The sequence below is a fragment of the Leguminivora glycinivorella genome, chromosome 20 (genome assembly GCF_023078275.1).
Source record: "Leguminivora glycinivorella isolate SPB_JAAS2020 chromosome 20, LegGlyc_1.1, whole genome shotgun sequence".
Lineage (NCBI taxonomy): Eukaryota > Metazoa > Arthropoda > Insecta > Lepidoptera > Tortricidae > Leguminivora > Leguminivora glycinivorella.
In genome coordinates, this window is record NC_062990.1 from 13,474,894 (window position 1) to 13,496,598 (window position 21,705).

A 21,705-nucleotide genomic window follows, 5' to 3' on the forward strand; every position below is an offset into this window, starting at 1 on the left:
CTTTTTGACATCTATCTTTGAGCCATAAATGAGGCATTTTGGAATATTATTATGTAATAGTTTTATACATTTAGATATATATTAATAACCTCACATAATTTTTTATAATTAATAAGTACCTTATAATGCCTATTTATTTATGGAATAACAAATAACAAATATGTGTTAAAAAATGCTCACCTTTGCTGCTTTAAGTTTGTTATAATAATTGTTGACTTGATTATAAGTATTATCCTGAAATATATATTTTTTTATTAAAATATGGAACCATAATTATTCATATTACGGTGTTTTTTAGATTTCTTATTTTTATGCTAATATTATTTATATAGAAAAACTAAAAAAAATTATTTGATCACATTTTTATCCACAAAAAAGGAAAATATACGATGAAAACAAGCAGTTTTAAGCAATATTTGAGGAATAAATCAAGTTATTAAATCATGTATAACGATAAGTTCAAGTAATTATAATAAAAATGTTTCACAATACAATAATTTTGGTGATATTTTTTTTGCGTACCGACTGAAAAAAAAACAGATTAATTACAAAAGGCTTATATATAATAAATAATTACTACAACATATTATAAAATTTCAATTCAGTTTTACATAAATATTTCATGAAGTTATTTACAGATTTGGTCAATAAAAGATTTAAATGTTATAAATGGAAAACATTATAATATTATATTATTCTATTACAATATGTTAGATAATAGTTATTTTGTATGTAGCTTGATACGTACATTATGGAACTGTAAGCAGAAAAAAATATCACTCTCGAGTTAACCAGTATAATCTTGTGCTATTAACTACTCATATTTTGAATAAAAAATTGGTATTTAAAGTTTATATAAAAACTGTAACAGATTCAATCAATTAGAATTTTCTTAAGTTGTAACATTTTTCAAAATCTGTACTAGAAGAATCATTTAAATTATTTAAAAAGATCGAATATTAATATGAGACTATAATAACTTACTCTGCGACCCGGAGGTTTGTTGTCCAGTTTAAAATACCAGGAGGACATAGAAAGGCACAGGCGAGCCACCGCAGTAAGGGCAAACATGTTGGCTAGAAGATTCGCCAAATTGTGACAGCGTAAAAAGACAGCTGTTCCTCAACAAGCGTGTATACTGTCGAGTTATGGTCCGACTACACCTGCGCGGCGGTGAGAGACCTGCGCGTGCAATACAACACATACTATGTACTGATATTTCGTTAAACGGAGAATACTATGATTCAGGCACATCCACGACAACGCTCGTGAGATTACATCGATGTTATTGGCCCTCAGTGATATGCTTTAAAAACCAGTCCGTACAAGAACAATTTCGGAACAATCTGATTCAATTAATGAGGGTTTTCTACTCGTAAATATTTTTTTCGCCAAGCGGCGATCCTGAGGTCTTTCTGACCGTAAACTTAACTTACTAAATGAATGTTGATTTGATATACGCAAATATGTATCTGAGTAATACTATAACAGCCCCCAAATAATAATAATTCGTTCTCCGCTACGCCTCTTGTAAATATATGTAAACTATCCCATTTGGCCATTACCATCCACCGATTATTTCTGAAATACTAGACTTATGATATAATCCTATTTTTTTAAATAACTCGCACTAAAATGAAAGCTAGTTTTTCTACATTTTTATTTTACAATTTATGTAATAGCCTGAGTTGTTTTGCTGATATCTACATCGTGCTGAAAGATAATAAGATAAATACATTACATTTAATGCGCTCTTCCAAATAATGAGATGAATAAATATCAACCTACTTGCTTATAAATTTATTTATTTAGTGGATAAATCATATCGAAATAAAAAACACATTAATACCGTACCGTCTGAAAATAAAAACAAAAAGCAGAATTAAGCAAATGATAAAAATAATATTTTATGTAATTACACATTAATAGTCACTTAGTAAAACAAAACCTAAACGTCAACGTAGATTTTTTATGATGTTGTTTACTTACATTATAAAACTGTAAAAAACAATCAAAATTTACATAATTGAATTTTAAAATCAGGAAGATATAAAAAACTTGAGTTTTGTTTTTCAGTAATGTTTTTGAACAGTAGACAATAGATTATATAAAAGCGCTGGTGGCCTAGCGGTAAGAATGTGCTTTCAATCCGGAGGTCGCAGGTTTGAAACCCGGCTCGTACCAATGAGTTTCTCGGAACTTATGCGCGAAATGTCATTTGATATTTTCCAGTCGCTTTTCGGTGAAGGAAAACATCGTGAGGAAACCGGACTAATTCCTATAAGGCCTAGTCACCCTTCGGGTTGAAAGGACAGATGGCAGTCGCTTTCGTAAAACTAGTTCCTACCCCAAATCTTGGAATTAGTTGTCAAAGCGGACCCCAGGCTACCATGAGCCGTGACAAATGCCGGGATAGCGCAAGGAGGATGATGAGACAATTGATAATATATAAAAATACTGTATTTTATTATTCTTACCAAATAGGATAAGTAAATAAAAAATTATGAACATTATACACCCTGTTTTTATTGAATTCCGTTAATTTTAAGGGAAGAATCTTTACATTAAATACAATTAATTTCTCTAAGAAACTAGCGTCTTAACTCTTGCGGTTATCGAGTTATTAAAAAAATAAAGATATATACTGAACACGTGTGTGACAGCCTTTACCAATTCCTAATGTTATTTGTTTGACATGTGCCGTCAATGTTATTCTTAAGGGTCTCTCACACTAATAAATTCATTTATTATGTATGAAAATGATGAAACATTTTTTTTTGCGAATTTAACTAAAAGTTATATACGGGGTGTTTCCTGATAATGAACTTAACGACGTGTCGAATTTAACGGAACACAAAAAAAACACGGTGTATTATTTTACCGTAACATACACTTTACAACATTGATGCATTTTATATATAATAAATACATACCAGCTAAAAAAATAAAGGAGTAAATTAGTGTTTGTATTAATTCCATTATTTTGTCGACTGTTAAGGTGACATTACAAATTTGTATAATTTGAAAATGATACGCATACCTTCTTTTTGTTGTTTTGTGCCTGTAAACATTATAATCATAAATGAAAGTTAACCAGTAACCATTGTCATCCAAATGAAATTGAAAGATTAATACGATCACATCTTGATTTGTACCTTAGTACGATTGTTATGTAAACAATGTTATATTCTCCTTATTTTGCTAAGAAAAAAGTCTTAACAATTTAGGTTATGTTGTTATAAAAAATATTTCTTATATTGGGAGCTCAATAACTTCTGTAAGTTTATTTTGTTTTGTTTTTATTTGATTTTATAGCTAGAGTAAAGCTTAATAAGTGATTTAACGACCGATCTGGCGCAGTCTGTAGTGACCCTGCCTGCTACGCCGCGGTCCTGGGTTCGAATCCCGGTAAGGGCATTTATTTGTGTGATGAGCACAGATATTTGTTCCCGAGTCATGGATGTTTTCTATGTATATAAGTATTTATGTATCATATATATCGTTGTCTGAGTACCCACAACACAAGCCTTCTTGAGCTTACCGTGGGCCTCAGTCAATCTGTGTAAGAATGTCCTATAATATTTATTTTATTTATTTATTTATTTAAAACTTTTTATTATTTAGATAATTGAGCACTTACATTACTTTGGTCTTGTAATTTTGCAACTATATTTAATGGGCCTCCCTGTAAAAATATAAATTGTTGAATTTAAGAGTAATAAAATACAAATGTTATCCTTAAAATAATAAGATTAATTTTAATAATATCATTAATTGAAATTAGATTTATTAGAGTAATTGAGTGGTTTTATATTGTGAGATTATTTGTATATCCTTAAAATCTTAAGTTGCTTAAAATAAAAACCAGATATAAAAATAATTATGTGAAGTTATGTAACTATCAGTTACATACCTTTACTTTGGTTTTAAATATAAGTAAATAGGTGATTTACTAATTACTATTTCATAATTTTATGTTTTCCAATAAAATATTAAAAAATAATTTAATGTAACCCATTATTCATTTATAAATACTTACTTCTTTTATTATAGTACTATCCACAACCTGACAAAAATAGGTAATAAGTATTGTACAAATATGAAATTCAAAAAACTTTAGATAAAACACAAAAAAAATTATTAATATTTATTTCTTTAAGAAAAATCACGGACGGTAAATTTAACTTCTAAAGGAAAATTCGCTACTGCTTTTAAATTGATTACCTGAAAACGTAATCATTTAAAAAATATTTATTTATAAATTAAAAAAGATTGAGCTTCTGTACTTACTTTCTGAAAATTCATATTAAACAATTTATTAATAAATCAATCATATGTCTCTCGTTTTTAAGAAATGTAGTATGCACTTTAACGGTTAAGATACAAGGAGTAAATATGCTAAAATAGAAATTTCATTTAAATGTGCTTTATATGAATTGGTCTCTATATAAAATAATAAAGAGTTGACTTCTTTAACTATAAAACTCCCGTGAGACTCATACATATTTACATGTCAACTGTGAATAATAAGTAAATCTGGCACTGTTGAATCATTACAATAAAATTTTCATGATTTTTTTTTAAGAGTAGAGAGACTTTCCTTTTTTAGTAAGTATACGGAATTTATGTTTCATCCAAAATAATATAAGAAATGCCTCAACGCAGAGAATGAGTTTGTCATTAAGATAATTATTAAAGTTTAAATAGAAAAATGAAAGCTTACGTCAAGCTAAAACAAATACATGATCCGTTAATTGATAAATACAGTAAATAACCTATCTGGTATCTATGTCGAAACTTTATTTAAAAAAAAACAACAGATTATTTCCTGGTTTATGTACCTTGAGGCCATGGAACATTTTCTTGGCGAGCTGAAAAAGTAGAAATATGTATAAATAAATAAATGTTGAAGGTTAAAATTCTTCGACAAATTAACTAAGTCCCACAGATTGTATAAAACGTATAAAATAATTGTATAATATAATATTTTTTTTATTAAAATTAATAAATACTATTTTTCATTCATTACCTTTGCGACTTTTTGCACATCTTTTGCCTGGAATTTTTTACGTTATATTGAAATATATTTATTAATATTTAACAAAGAGTACTAGATTGTGGACTGCAGACTCAACTCTTATACAAAACACTGTCCTTTTTATCTCCATTATTTCTATAAATTGAAAGTAGATGACATTTTCAAGAGTAGTTTTGTTTATGAAAGAAAGAAAAGTTTCAAATGTCACCAAACAGGATATTAGATTTGCTGCTGACATTTTGCTGACGATTCTTGTACTAAGTACTTACTGAGTGAGTGAGTTTACTGAGTTACTGAGTGAGAACATGAGTGTTTGATGTTTCAGAATTCTATTTTCAAATTACTGTGTTGTAAATAGTTCAATGCCGTAAATAAACTTACACTTTTCCCATCGATAGGAACAGGTCGTGCCTATAAAATTAAATAAATCTATTAATTTTATGTTACAGTTATCATTATTCGGAAGTTGTAATGAAACTTTAATGCATTACATAGGTAATATTTGATAATGAGTGGATAATATGTTATCAAATTACATACAATTAGCTGTAACAAATAATGTCATCTGTCATCAGTAAATATTGAATTATGAAAATATTATAAAATTTTTGTTTTATAAGAATACTTAAAATTAACTGGAATAGTTATTGAATAAATGTATCAACTATGCTTGACATAATATATCGAGCACAATTAATACTTATTAAACTGAAGAAGAGCTGGATAGTTTTTTTTTGCACGGGGTTTGCAATCTTGGCAGCTTAAAGTTTATATTTGGGTGATTCTCTGTAAGGATGTTCAACAAACAGTCCCCTGGCAATGATTTTTTGAAATATTTATTAATGAAATCCTAAATAGTTAGTATAATTTAATAAAACCCATTTGCCTTAATTAAATTATACAAACTATTTCTGATTTTATAAATAAATATTTTAAAAAATCATTGCCAGGGGACTGTTTGTTGAACATCCTTACAGAGAATCACCCATTTATTAAGTAAAGAATAGAAATACCTATTATTATACTTTTATTATCATTATAAATTACCTGATCCAACCGCAAGCAGACTGCGTCGGACTGTAATTTAATAAAGTATTAATTGATCGAAATGTTTTCCATGTACAGTTGAACTCATTAATATAGTGTACTTTTCAGTTAAGGTAAAGAAATGTACGCATATTTATGAAGTGGGCTGTAAGTATATTTATTTATTTATTTATTTAAACTTTATTGCACAAATAAAACAAAAATGTACAAATGGCGAACTTAATGCCTAATGGCATTCTCTACCAGTCAACCATCGGGCCAAACAGAGACATGTAAAAATGGTGCAAGGAGAAAGAAAAATGACAATATATCTATAGACAAATGGGCTTTTTTTGTGTAAACGTGCAAGATTGTGACTTAGTTTGGTTCAAACGGACTCAGTTCGACCCCTTTCAAAAACGTTTGTCAGTCAATGGCGTTTTCATGAAAAATATTGGTGGATTAATAAGAGCATCACCCATACTATTTAGCATACTTAAATCAAACATATTTTTTATGCTTTGAAAGTAAAAGTGAATTTAAGAAAGAGATGAGCAGTGGATTTTATAAGGCGTTATCAATTTTGAGACTTAATTTTTTGGTTTAGTCTTGGCAGTCTTGGCCACAGTCTAGCCGGATACCGTTGAAGCGTTCGTAAGATTTTTATTGCATGGGATGTTCCATAGACACCTGCTGCGTGACGATGGTCTGTCAAATGTGGTTGATGCAACTGGCCCTAAACATGACAGAGCGAATTCGCCCATGTTATATGAGCTCGGGAATATTAAATATAAATAGTTAAGACTTACAAGCTTAGTCGGTGGTTGAGCATTGCACACAACGACAATCAACGCACACAGCAATACCCTTGCATACATGGCGATTGTCAAATGCCGGGAATACCAATACTTCTGTATATATTTATATAACCTTTGCCTTAATTGGGTATTTCGCACCTACGAATCAATTATATGCACATTTTTGCCGATTATGTTTAGTTAAGCGATTCATTTGAAAGATTTTACTTAAAAAGTCATTAAATTAATGTTTTTGAAATTTCACGTTCAGTTTGTGTTAATAGCAAATTAATAAGCTTCAAATTTCTGTGAAGATGCTCTACATGGACCATTGAATTTAATTTAATAGGAAATAAGAGTACATATTACACTAATAAAGTAATTTAATACATTAATTAGTCATTTGTTTATTAGAAAACACAATTTCCTCATTGAGAGCCCCATAAGACGGACGATGCAATCTGAAGGTATTTATCTTCAGGCTATTAATTCATTGCTAAAATCAAAGTTTTTTGTAATATTCATAATAAATGCATTGTGGCTGAGATTAGTCAATTTTGTCAAGAAAATAGGCCTTCTAACGAAATACCTATAAGTCCGTCATTTTTAATTAAAAATAACGTCCAAGGTATAAATAAATTATCACGCCTTTTAAATATACATGCTTGGAGTGAATTTCAATTTTAGGCTTACAACTATTACAAGCGCTTATTAATTGATACGAAAAAGTGTAAACAATTTTAATTGATTGAATAGGTTCTCCATAAAAACGCAGTTTTTATTTTTCTCTCCATTATTCAACTCTTTTAATAATCACAAATCAATCTCTTTGAATCGTATAAACTCAAATGAAGGGTAATAGTAATGTTATTAAGGGTAATGATAATGGATTATACATAACAATTAAAAGCATTACATGATCAACTATTTAATATCGCCTCAAATTATTGGATTTCAAAACAAAACTAAACGAAACGCTATGGCTTCCGTTGGCTCGTTGGGTGGACGACATTCGAAAAACTGCGGGGCACTTCTGGATGAGATTAGTCCAGGGTCGGGATAAGTGGCTTACACGAGGGGTGGCCTATGCTCAGCAGTGGGCGATTAATGGCTGAAATGATGATGATGATGTGGTCTATGGTGGAGGAAGAGTCCTTCCTTATGACGTAGCGCGATAAAATCAGGGAACTTAACCAAGACCACAATCATTCGTAAGCGTATCGTAGCTAGCTCATCGCTCTTATGCAATGGCTCGGCAGAGCCAGAATGCGTTTTGATTGCCACGTAATGATGTTCCCACACTGGCAGTTATAAATGTTATATAACATGGTGTGACAGGGAGAGCGCGCCATCGCGCCATTGCGCTGTCTCTATCACACATTTTATAACGGCCCAATGTGGAAACACTATAAGATCAAAGATTGTTACTTCGGCGAGCCCGATAGATAACGTCTACTTATACTGTGAACGAATTTTGGCTGGTCTGGTAGTTTTAGTAGGCCTTAAAATGATCCAATTTAATTTCAACCTACATTGGAGTAAATAATGTGCATTTTTACTGACATTGAAAATTACGCATTACTGAGTACCGTAGTTAATTGGGTTTTGCTGATTCTGATTGTTAATTTTATGGTCATAATTGATATTTTCACGTCCAATTTCTAATTGACGTTATTTGTGAAGATCCGTTTTATTTGTCAGCTGACATCATGTATACAGGTTTTCTACTATGCATGTTGGTTGCAAGTGTGAGCGTCGATGCTAACCCTACTCTTGTAAGTAAATTAATTTAAAATAATGCCCTTAATTTAGTATCAATCAGTTGAAATAGTACTATTACCCCCCATATTCACAAACGTTCACTAAAGTTATCAAGCTGATAAAAATAACTTTAGTGAACGTTTATGAATTAGGGAGTTAGATTTCTGAAAGAAATACCTCAACTAAGAATGAATGAATTATTGTATAAAGTTCTAATTTAATATGCTTTAAGATTACTTTTTCAAATAATCTTTTTATTTGTCTTCCAGTCTCAACGAGTGCTAAATCGATTAAATCAGGTAAAATAATTGAAAGTAAGGAAAATATTTGTCCCACGTTGGGCGCCAAATTTTCGACGACCGTAAAAATAACTTCCATCAGGTAATGAAGTAGGTCTTTTTATCATATGTATACTGATCAGCGATTGAGCCTAGCCATGCTTGGTGGAAAGTGGAGACAGTCTAAGATGAAGCTTACCGGTTCAGTAATATAACCGATGTCGTATTTTTCAGGGAACAGGCGGGTCGATAGTGTTATCGCATTCCATTTCTTTGCAGTGTACATTTGATACTGTAGTAAAAGTAAGTTCCTTTTTTTCAGTCACCAGAATTCAGATCAGGCAAGGTTGCTAAGGTTAGTAAATAACTTAATAAACATAGAGATATAATAAAAAAGTAATGGATGGAAATAAGTATAATCTACTTTTTTCAATATATTTTTTTTAATACGAGTATTAGACTATATCTTTAAATAAGCCAATAATTTATCTTTTTAGCTAGCCAAGAGGCTCGTTCATAATCAAAAGGTACAGTATGAATATCGAATTAAAGTACAAGATAAATATGGGTCCAGTCGGGTTCAGTAACATCTACACACTTACGCATACAAAAATATCTGAACAATATTTTATGCTTATAATGATAGTCGTATAAAAAATATCTTAACACGATTCTTCGTAAGTGTAACTCAACGCGTCTAAATTGTGGGTTATAAAATATAAATTCAATGGAATTGGTTAAAAACCATAGAAAATTGTAGCAAAATGTAAACTTGTTACGTAAAAAATGTGACAGTTACGATGACAGTGTCATCTTAATTTCATTTTTCATAATTTTATATGTCGCTGTGTAAAAATCTGTTGAAATTTACTACATTATTTTATTTTATTTCAATATTAGTTAGATGGTTTCACTTAAAACTCAATTACAAATTTACTAAACTGTTACATAATATTTCAGCTAAGCGTAAGTTTTCAACTAAGTACTTATTTTTCTCTTTATTTATTTTATAGTAATATTAATGTATGTGTTTCGAGGTGGATGGACTGTGTGAGAGATGGTATGAAACGAATGCAAGTGATAGAGAGGGATAGAAGATGAAGACATGCTGCGCCGACCACAAGTAATTGGGATAAAGGTAAGCTAATGATGATTAATGTATTATGTAGTTCGTTTTTTTATCATGTGAACGCAATATGAACGAAAAACTAAATTATACGATACTAATCTGAAAATTCGCGATTTCAGTATGTAAGTATAATTTAAAAATTAACCTTTTTGATCAGTAAAAAATATATATAGTATAATTACAATTCACGGTAAAGGCACACCTCGGACACTGGCGATCAAATATATGAAAGAGGTGCGTTCCTAGCACACAGTCTAAGCTCGTGTAGGCGAACGCGTACTATGCTTGTATAAGTGAAATATGACAGGACGTCTGTTCGCGTTTTTGACAGGCGGTAACTGTGAGGTAACCGAGAGGGGGTGGGCGGCACTTTCAGCGGGGAGTGGGAGTGGTCATACTGTACGATAGTACTGTTTATTATACTGTGGTAAAGGTACAGAAATTAAGTGCAGAAAACACTGTTAAAGGCCGGGTCCGTAATACTAATAATACCTTATTTTCTTTTTAGATTTTAGACATGGTAGCAAATGAGCATGTAAGTAATTAGCTTTATTTCGTTCTTCGCTTGTAACTTTCCTACGTAGGCATGTTTTTATTTATTAATTTAATTATAATTGTGTATTTATTTCATTATACATGTGGGATGCTGATAAATACAAAATATATTTTTAAGCTGTTTTAGATATTTGACAATCATAATTTTAATTCAGCCGTTTTGTATAAATATGTCCTAAGTCATAAAAATATTTAATTTCTCAGGTCTTATATTTTTATGAAACGTATTTAATTATAAGATTTATATAATTTCTTATAGGGAGCTGAAGCGCACCTGACACCGACAGGAAATAATACCGTGACTACCGTGAGTAACATAACAATAATTCACATATAAATTATTTTGTCTTGCCTTATATTGTATTATAAACAATAATTAATCTTTAAAGAGCGAGAGTGCGCTGAGGAACTGTACAACCTTGTTCCTCCGTCCCCATTTCAGAACTTGACAATACGGCATTCGGCATTTTCACTGTGTACTTAAAACACGCAAAGCGTTTCGCTTCAAGTTTCTCGCGTAATCAATATGGCAACGCGCTTGTGACACTGTTTGAGTTGTGTTTCAGGCGTCCATAGGTCTTTCAAAGCAAGTGATCGCTTTACATCAGGCGGGCCATCATTACTTGTGATCGTGCCACCGACGTAGTATAAAAAAAAAAAAATACTTAAATAAAATCAATGTCAACTGTCTTTGTTGTTAATACCGTCAATAATATCAGTGAAATTAACCATACTATAAAAATGAGTTTCAATTAAATATTCGTGTGATCCGCAACTATATAATTTTTTTGAACAGTTGAACAAAATGTTTTCTTCATAATCATTTATTTAAAAATCGTTACAGGTATCTTATTTTTTTTTTAAACTGCTTCAGTAAAGAATAATAATAATGGCACACAATTTCTTAAATCTAGTAATAGTCTTTAATAGCTAGGGTATATTTTAATATTTATTAAAAAAAAACGAACATTTACTGTTTCATAAAATATACTTGTCTTAGTTGTCTTATAAGATGCTGTTCTGTTTTACTCAACCAGGCCAGAAAGAACTTGATTAATTATTTCTTTCATATCTATTTCTGTTTAAAAATATTACTTTTATTTTCAGGGTTATATCAAAAATACATTTGTGAGTAAATGAAAGAAATTTTAAGTCAAAAGTGGATGATCGGCTATTGTGTAGTAGTGCCTATTAGTGTGCTAACTTAGCCTGATGTGACTGTGAGTAAGTAAGTATTTTAATGTAAATATTTAAAAAAAAAAATTTTGATTTTAGAATTACTTCGGACCTGATGATAACGGTAATGAAAATGTGAGTAAATGTACAATGACAATAGTCAACTGCCTGTCCTTAAAATATATTACATTACGATACAAGTGCGATAAAACAACTTCCTTCCTTTTCGCACGTGTATCGTACAATGTTTTTCAGTACAGCGTGCGTAGCCGAATGCACAGACGCTCACAAAACGCTCATGAAACGAAACGCTCGTAGATATCTATCGCTATCTCGCTTGCGTATTGGCAGGACAGAGCCAGACTACCTTTCGCGGCCTTTTATTTTCGTTTCGCGTCGTAGAAATGCCATTCGGCTACGGGGCCAGATTCTCGCACTAAGTGCGTAAAAAAACACCATCTGTAATGAAATAGTACATTACAATACTAGTGCGAAAAAAAGGAATTTTTTTTTCGCACGTGTATCGTACGACGTTTTTCAGTACAGATGAGCTTCCGAAGTTTCGACCTGTTATATAATGAACCACTTCTCGCACTAGTGCGTAAAAAAACACCATCTGTACTGAAATAGTACATTTCGATTCAAGTGCGAAAAAAAAAGGAATATCCTTTTCGCACGTGTATCGAACGACGTTTTTCAGTACAGATGGACCTCCGAAGTTTCGACCTGACATATAATGAACCACTTCTCGCACTAGTGCGTAAAAAAAACACCGAAAAGGAAATTCGAAACGAGTGGCGATAAATTAAAACACGACCGAAGGGAGTGTTTTAAATCGACACGAGAGAACTTCCTCTTTTACGCACTTGTATCGAAATATACCATGCATGCAGGCACGTAATAAAGAGTAAGTTAATTATAAGAAAAACACGGCCAGTAGTTATTTTAAGTACAAAGTCCAGTTATGTCAACCAGACGATTTGCAGTTTCTGCAAAAAACTTGTGCGCTCTGGGTGTCGTATAATTTATAAGGAATTATTTAATTGGTGTGTGAGGTGAGATACGTAATATTTTTTTTTTTAATTTGAAATTGTTTTGGTTTCAGAATGACAATAGAGATATCGAGATCACTATATCAATCAGATGCAACAGGTTAGTATAACTACATGCCTATAAAAAAAAATATTGTCCAAAAATAATTATCTTGTTGGATTTTTGAACTTACGGAAATAGCAAAAATCTATTAACCTCGTAAGGCCCAATGTATATTACGTTTATGTTTTTTGAAACAAACGATATTCTTACCAATTTACTTAAAGAACACGGAATTCAAATTAGGAATTAAAATAGGAAAATTTACATTAAAAATAGGAAAATTTACAATGGTGGGTCTTACGAGGTTAATACCAGTCTTCAAGGAAATGTATATACGGCTTGATTTAGACTTGAATATACTTTATATATTAGATATAGATACAATAGTGATCGGATAATTAAATGTCAATAAATATGTGTTTGTTGGAATGGGCGACACTATTGAGACAGTAAGGTTTTTATATTACAAAGTATTCATTTTGATTTCAGAACTACGCCGACGCTATAAAAAGTCGTCATGAAAATGAAATTTATAATGTAAGCACTGGAAAAAGGATTTTATTTATAAGCATAAACTAACTATCATCAATGAATCGTCATTAAAAATCATTTTACAGAAAGAAACTGCATCAAAATAGTACATTTCGATACAAGTGCGAAAAAAGGAAGTTCGAAACGAGTGGCGATAAATTAAAACACTACCGAAGGGAGTGTTTTAAATCGACACGAGTTACGAATTGCCTTTTCGCACGTGTATCGAACGACGTTTTTCAGTACAGATGGCACTTCAAACTGACATATAATGAACCACTTCTCGCACTAGTGCGTAAAAAAAAACACTATCTGTACTGAAAAAGCTATTATTAATTAATTGATTTAATTTTTCAATGTATCTATTTCTTATGTTATTTCCCTAATTGTATAAATAATCTCAATTTAAATATATTTCAGAAAAATAACTATGTGAGTTAATAAAATAGTATACATTTAATGATGTAGATATGTACTGAAGTAAGCATTTCGGCATTTGGCTATGTGGTTAGATAACACACCTGTCACTCTCACACTGACAAACTTGCCAAGGCGTGACGGATACTTTATCTACATAGATAAGTGATAAAATGGGAAGCATAATACGCCGCAAGAAATCGCCACTTTGTTAAGACGCTGACAGCACCCAATGGCCTTGACGCTAGCGTACACTGTCTAATCGTATGGGAGTAAGTGAGAGCGCGATGTCACTAAAAGAGGGCGGCTAGGGACGAAAAGTGCGGAAAAATATTAAAATAAAATAGAAAGATGCATTATTTGTGCAAAATGTTTCATTAGTGTTTTAGATATGTATATTTTTGTTATTGTAATATTAATTAAAGACAACTAAGTGAATAATTGAACGACACAGAACCGTTTAATGACGAACTCGAGACCAATCTTTGCAATTTTTTTCTATCGTGCCGATTTTATTAAATCGTGTATCAAGTACGGCTATGTTCGTTGAAATATAATGAATAATAACATATAATTTACTTGCCTTACTAAGACTAATAGTTTGTCTTAAAAAACTGCGCAAGTAACATCAATTTTACGCAATTGGGTGTTGTCAGCCCCTTAACCAGACGGTTTGAAATTTCTGCGAAAACCTGTGCGCGCTGGGTCCCCCGTGGACCTATAGTTTATATTATAAGAATTAATCGGTCAGGTAGGTATACATGATAACATATATTTAATTTATTTTAAATTAAAAAACATAACATTATCCAAATAAACTGTTCTCCGTCGTTCCTTATGCAAAAGTGCCCATAACGCTCGCAGCATTTCCGCGTTGTATTACTATGGACAGTTTTTCCACCAGGAACGACAGGGAACAGTTTATGGAACGACAGGGAACAGTTTATGGAAGGACAGGGAACAATTTATTTGGATAATTTTATGTTTTTATTGTTAATAGTTACTAGGTATTGTTATAAATTTTGATTTCAGAATGACAATAGAGATACTCGAGATCATTATTTCCAAGGAATGCAACAGGTTAGAGTACATATGATACATATCTTGTAAATAAGTTATTTTGTTGGATTTTTGAAATACGGAAATAGCAAAAACCTATTTATGACCAGTCTTTATGGACATTTATATCCTACTTGATTCGGACTTTGATATACTTTAAATATTAGATATAGATACGATAATAATCGGATAATTCAATGTCAAAAATAATGTGGTAGTTTGCTGGAATAAGAGACACTTTTAATAATTATAAGGTTTTTTTATATTTCAAAATATTCAATCAAAATATTTATTCGTAATAAACTTAAAACTACACAATATGCAAAAAAACAGTATTACTAAAACTACAAACGTACAAGGGATTAATAAGTTTATTGCGAAAAGGTCCCGTCTCAGCATAATGCTGACCCGGAGGTCAGCGCTGATCTTCCGACGAGACCATTTGTGAGACCACGAACGCAGCCGCACGACACAGCCCCATCGCAATTCGAACGCATCCTTATTGAAGCGATCAACGCCATCTTGTCTTATATCTATGGCAGGGTATCATTGCGTCATTTTTGACAATGGTGACATCTCACATAATATCAATGGAGCCATGCCGCACAGCAAAATATTAATCTTGATTTCAGAAGTACGCCGACGCTATAAAAAGTCGTTACGAAAATGAAATTTATAATGTAAGCACTGGAAAAGGATTATATTTAAGCATGAACTAACTATCATCAATGAATCGTCATTAAAAATCATTTTACAGAAAGAAAATGCATTGAAAAGGCTTTTTTTAATGTTTCTATTTCTTATGTTTTTACCGAATAGGGATGACGACTACATAAAAAATGGCATTCTGTTTAGTCCGTCAGTTAGACGGAACACATATTTTTCGTTTTATCTAATGAATGAAAAAATACAAAGATATAGGGCATCAAAGTTTCGGAGTGGGGGCTTGGGACCTCACTGTTAGGTAAAAATTATACCCAGGCGTGACGTCACTCTAAATTTCAACGCACTGTACCGTCGTCATTTTTCGTTTACGAGAAAAAAGAAAAAAATATGTGTCTATAATTTTATGATGATCTATCTTTTTTTTAGTCATCTAGCCTATTTAATTGTATCTGTGTAATCTCAATTTAAATATATTTCAGAAAAATGACTATGTGAGTTAATGAAATAGTATACATTTAACGATGTACTCGTAGATATGTACTAAAGTAAGCATTTTGGCATTTGGCTACGTGATTAAATAAGATATCTGTCACTCACACACTAATACACTTACTTACTTTATCTACATATTTAAGTGATAAAATTGGAAGCATCGGCAAGAAATCGCCAGTTAAGTATGTTAACCAGACGGTTTGAAATTTCTGCGAAAACCTGTGCGCGCTGGGTCCAAGCGCGGATCCAGCTTCGTGCCCAGGGGGGGGGGGGGGTCACGTGGTACAGGCCCGGGGCCCGGGGGGGGGGGTCACGTGGTCTATTTGTATGGCCAACTTAGGCTCCAGGAGGGGGTGACCCCCATGACCCCCCCCTGGATCCGCGCATGGCTGGGTCCCCCATGGACCTATAGTTTATATTATACCTAAGAATTAATCGGTCAGTTAGGTATACGAAATAACATAAATTTAATTTATTTAAAATTTAAAAACATAAAATTATCCAAATAAACTGTTCCCTGTCGTTCTTGGCGCAAAAGTGCCTATAACGCTCGCAGCATTTCCGCGTGGTATTACTATGGAGCTATATATGATTTAATAAACAAAGCTCTTAGGTGTCTTGATAATAGAAAAGCATCTTGTGCCATATACATGGATATGTCCAAGGCATTCGACTATGTAGACCACGACATCCTTCTGAATAAACTGAATAAGTACGGAATTCGAGGAAACGCCTTAGATCTCCTAAAATCGTATCTAGAAAACAGGGAACAGTACTCTGTTATTGACCAGATATGTGTGAAAACTGGAGAGGAGATAACATATGCGTCGGAACGCCGAAGAATCAGGTATGGCGTACCGCAAGGTAGTGTGCTGGGTCCACTGTTATTTATTCTCTATATTAACGACATTACTAAGTCAATACATTATCCCATGATACTGTTCGCTGATGATAGCACCATATTTATAGAATTAGATACAAGTAGTGACTATGAACGTGAGGTCAATGATACCCTAAAACAAATTATTAAATGGTTAGAAACTAATAACTTAAAGGTTAATATAGACAAGACTTGCCTAATGCAATTTAGTCAACGAAAATCAGTCCCAACATTAAATATTAACTATGCCGGTAAAAACATAGCCAAGGCACATACAACAAAATTTTTGGGCATACATATGGACAGTGACATGTCCTGGGAGTCACATAATAAAGAAGTGTGCAAAAAAATATATCAGTTTTCTTTTGCCCTCTATAAGCTTTCAAAGATTTGTGACCGAGCTACAGTTTTGACAGCATATCACGGTTTTGTGTCCTCAACACTTAGATATGGTATTGTGTTTTGGGGAAACTCCTCGTTCAGAGAATTAGTGTTTTTAGCTCAAAAGAGATGTATCAGGGCCATTGTAGGAATATATCCCCCACAAAGCTGTCAACCACACTTCATATCACTGAAATTGCTCACTTTTCCCTGTTTGTACATATTTGAATGTTGTTTATTTGTCAAAAATAATCCTAATTTGTTTAAATTTAGAAGGGCACCGTTAAGGTTAAATTTCCGCCCGAGAAAACCTGAAATAGACATAAGTAGAAGCAACACTGCCCTAATGCAAAAGAATATTCTAGTCATGGGACCGAAATTGTTTAATAAAGTTCCTGAAGCATGGCAAAGCTTACCTGCAAGTAGGTTCAAGGGTGTGCTGTACATGTTTCTTTGTAATAAATGCTACTATAACGTTAATGAATTTTTGGATGATGAATGTATAACTTTGACATAAATACCATATTTTTTTTTTTCTGATTTTTCCCTGACATTGCATGTGTACTTTGAATATAAATTATTTAGTGTAAATATTATGTAAATGTATTTAGTATTAAGGTAATTATTTTACGATCTGCTTTGTAAATATATTGCCAAATTATATTTCGTACGCCTACACGGCTCATCATGGCTGATATAAATAATATAACCTATTGTCACCTAATTGTTACCTGTGATGACGAAATAAATATATTTGATTTGATTGATTTGATTTGACAGCTTTTCCACCAGGAACGACAGGGAACAGTTTATGGAACGACAGGGAACAGTTTATTTGGATAAATTTATGTTTATATAGTTATTAGGTATTGTTATAAATTTTGATTTCAGAATGACAATGACAATAGAGATATCCGAGATCATTATTTCAAAGGAATGCAACAGGTTAGAAGTACATACCTAACTTGTAAAAAAGTTATTTTGTTGGATTTTTGAAGTACGGAAATAGCAAAAACTTATTTATACCAGTCTTTAGGGACATTTATATACGGCTTGATTCGGACTTTAATATACTTTATATATTAGATATAGATACGATACTAATCGGATAATTAAATGTCATAAATAATATGTTTGTTGGAATAAGCGACACTTTTGAGATTATAATGTTACTTTTTAAATTTCAAAGTATTAATTTTGGTTTCAGAAGTACGCTGACGCTATAAAAAGTCGTTATGAAAATGAAATTTATAATGTAAGCAAAAAGAAGGAAAAGGATTATGGGTGAATCAACTTTTTCTTGCCAGGGTGGCTAGCCAAATGGCACAATCGCTCACGAAACGCTCACGAAACGAAGCGCTAGTAGATATCTATCTCTATCGCGCTTGCGTATTGGCGCGACAGAGCCAGCGGCGTACCTGTTATTGCCACGGTTACGGTCCCCTGAGTCACGCTGGTTTTATGCAAAATTATGCTACTTAACGCAAACATGCATTATTCTGGTGTTAACGAGCCCTTTCCTTAATTTGCCACCTACAAATATGGACTACATGCATGCTTGCATAATTTCAGTAGCATAATTTTGCATAAAACCAGCGTGACTCTGGGGACCGTAACCATGGCAATAACAGGCAAGAAAAAGTTGATTCACCTACTTTAAGCATAAACTAATAATTATCAATGAATCGTCATTAAAAATTATATTTACAGATAGAAATTGCATTGAAAAGGCTTTTTTTTATGTTTTTATATCTTATGTTTTTACCGAATTGTGTAAATAATCTCAGTTTAAATATATTTCAGAAAAATAACAATGTGAGTTAATAAAATAGTATACAATTTAATGATGTAGATATAGTATTACATAGATATAGATATTGATAGAAATCTATGTTTTGTTACAGGGCAATGTAAAGACTCTAAGCCATTCGGTAAGTTAACAGTTTGAGTGTGATTTGTAGACATAATGAAACATATAATACTCGTAAGAAGTCTTAAAACACGTGTGGTTTTATGAACCGATCGTTTCATAACAGGATCTAACCATAGATTGAATATAAGAAGTTATACCATCCCATACTTAAAATATGACCGCCAAAGAAGTCTAAGAACGTGCAAAAAGTAGATGACCACAAAAAAAAATGTCTTGTTGCCGTTATTTGTAGATGGCTTTTAGAGTCTGTCATAAAGTTGACATCATAGTGGGAAAACGTAAAGTTGGTGGTTTCTGCGTTTTAGACTCAGTATCTACTTGACAGATTAAGTTTAAAACACGGACTTATATGTGCTAATTTATCAAAATGTCACTTTCAACATCTTAGATTTATGGCTCGAAAGTGGCACTTTTAACGCTACAAGAAATGCATTTTTAGTGACTCCATCTACTTTTTGCTCGTTATTTGGCGGTCGCATTTCAATGTGTGAGATGATATAATCTTCATATAATTTAATATTTGATCTAACGAGTTTTTGGACTAAATATTTACAGTTGCATTTAATAGACTGCTTTACTAACACTATACTGCCTACCCCTTTATGGGATACAGGCGTGATTGTATGTTGTTGTGTTTACTAACACACAAGTCATAAATACTGTATGGTTCAGTAATGCCAGTAATTCGAGGCTCCGCTATCTAAGAATAATGTTTGTAATTTAATAATGTTTATTTATAATTTCTATTTTTTTTAGGTAAAAGGCAATAAAGATAAGAGGAATGCGATAAAAGTATGTAAAATTGCATTTTTTTATTACTCTAAATAATGTATTCCAATGTTACTAATTATTATAATTGTTATTATAGCTCGTAAGTAAATAAATAAATATATTTTTGAAATAATTTATTTTGTATAAAACGTAGTGAGTTTATATTTTACATAATATTATATTTATAACAATATGGACGGTCTGATTTATCAAAAAATGTGAAAATTATGTTATAAAAATGGATATTTATTGTTATCAAACAGCGAATTGTACCTATTTATTTTATGTTAATTTATTTTTACATCGTTTAGGTGGCAAAAGTTGCTGCACAGGTAAGTAAATATATTTCGTCTTTATTTTGTTTTGTGTTGCAAAAGTATGTAAGTTTGTGGTTGAATAAAGATTTTATATTATCTTTTTTATGAAACGTTAAATATTTATAATTAAAATACATACTTAATAAACCAATGTAATAATTGCAACTATTTATTATTACAATTTTATGTGTTTATTATTAGAAATAAATACAAACTACAAATTATACTATTAAAATAATACTAGACATAGAAAACTACGACTAAACTTATGTGTTTTTGTTTTTCTATCTTTTTAGGAAGTAGTCAAGGCAGCAAAACTAAAGGTACGTATTTTACTTATTTTTTAATATCTATTAATATCCTAACGTGTATCGCTATTGAGGATCGTTTTAAAAACTTAAATCTTCATATGTTTAAGGCAAACCGAGCTAAGTCAGGAAGAGGTGTGGAGTTACCAGGGAAGCAGAAGAAAAGCTTATGCATAACCATTTCGGATGAAAAATATTGTGTTGAGCAAGGAAAAGAGTTCAGTTAAAATAAGTAAGGAATAAAGTGTGTTGGATTCGACAACCTTTTTAATATATCTACCCCATTGGAATAAAAAAAACCTGCTTCAATGCGTACTTATTCATTTATGATATTGACAATAATACGCTGTAAAGCTTTATTTTATGGAAACATTTATTTTTTATATATTCATCAAAAGTAATACAGAACTGCAGATAACAAAAAACAAGACAGAAAAAAAGACACATTCAAAAACAAAAAAAAGAGACAAACTAAAGTTAAATAATCGATCTGGGCGACGACGACGTAACAGCGTGTCTCCGTTGCCACATCTCGGACACTCACTGGCGATCAGACTCTGGGGCTGGAATATATGAAAGAGGCACGTTTCTAGCACACATTCTAAGCTCGTGTAGGTGAACGCTTACCGTGCTTGTATGAGTGTGATATGACAGGTCGACTGTCCGCGTTTCTAACAGGCGGTAACTGTGAGGTAACCGAGAGGGGGTGGGCGGCACTTACAGCGGGGAGCGGGAGTGGCCATACTGTACGCTAGTACTCTTTATTATACTGTGCCATTGCGTCGCCTGCCTTGGCGTAGGATTCGGCAAACGATAAACGTCGGCTTGCGATAGGTAGGTACTACAATTTTTTAAACTAAATAATTTTACATATCAATGTTTTCTTACAAACCTACACTGTCCGTAACCAAATCTTTACTTAATTAAATGATATTCTGATTATTTTATTTATGTGGTGGCATACAAGTTCACTTTATTCTCAAAAACATGTTGGTTTGAATCTTTGATTTGAATGATACGAGTAGTAAAATTATAGAAATCCGGTATCCGGTATCCTTAACGTTACTAATCCCGCTGATGTAGCAGTGTCAGGCT

General features: G+C 32.0%; 1 protein-coding gene and 1 long non-coding RNA gene across 6 annotated transcripts; one reads left to right on the forward strand and one right to left on the reverse strand.

Moving 5' to 3' along the window:
• Positions 1–1,700: 1,700 nt before the first annotated feature.
• Positions 1,701–5,450, reverse strand: LOC125236981. The gene is made up of 11 exons (XR_007178262.1): positions 5,420–5,450; positions 5,030–5,056; positions 4,842–4,871; positions 4,724–4,729; positions 4,291–4,293; positions 4,040–4,066; positions 3,641–3,685; positions 3,041–3,061; positions 2,934–2,936; positions 1,990–1,998; positions 1,701–1,713 (listed from the first exon to the last, which is right to left on the reverse strand). It is a non-coding gene; the product is annotated as an uncharacterized LOC125236981 (long non-coding RNA).
• Positions 5,451–7,679: 2,229 nt separating this feature from the next.
• On the forward strand, positions 7,680–20,869 carry LOC125237094 (homeobox protein 2-like). 5 transcript variants are annotated; one of them, XM_048144055.1, is made up of 23 exons: positions 7,680–7,737; positions 8,581–8,636; positions 8,892–8,921; positions 9,223–9,255; positions 9,398–9,427; positions 9,861–9,866; positions 10,149–10,151; positions 10,538–10,564; positions 10,844–10,882; positions 11,692–11,712; positions 11,860–11,895; positions 14,836–14,883; positions 15,495–15,542; positions 16,008–16,019; positions 18,173–18,226; positions 18,489–18,536; positions 19,085–19,096; positions 19,186–19,212; positions 19,971–20,006; positions 20,083–20,085; positions 20,297–20,317; positions 20,599–20,625; positions 20,721–20,869. In XM_048144055.1, the coding sequence occupies exons 1-23, from the start codon at positions 7,710–7,712 to the stop codon at positions 20,835–20,837; spliced, it is 762 nt and encodes a 253-aa protein (XP_048000012.1). In that variant the 5' UTR covers positions 7,680–7,709; the 3' UTR covers positions 20,838–20,869. The 5 variants fall into 5 exon arrangements, with proteins under 5 accessions (XP_048000012.1, XP_048000009.1, XP_048000011.1 ...); XM_048144052.1 differs by having other exon boundaries at positions 7,690–7,737; positions 8,545–8,636; XM_048144054.1 differs by having other exon boundaries at positions 7,690–7,737; positions 8,563–8,636.
• The last annotated feature ends 836 nt before the right edge of the window (positions 20,870–21,705 follow it).

Coding starts and splice junctions, on each gene's coding strand:
- LOC125237094 (XM_048144052.1), top strand. CDS start 7,710: ATGAAGGGTAATAGTAATGTTATTAAGG. Junction 14,884..15,494: donor ATTTCCAAGGAATGCAACAG/GTTAGAGTACAT, acceptor TCTTGATTTCAG/AAGTACGCCGACGCTATAAA. Junction 18,227..18,488: donor ATTTCAAAGGAATGCAACAG/GTTAGAAGTACA, acceptor TTTTGGTTTCAG/AAGTACGCTGACGCTATAAA.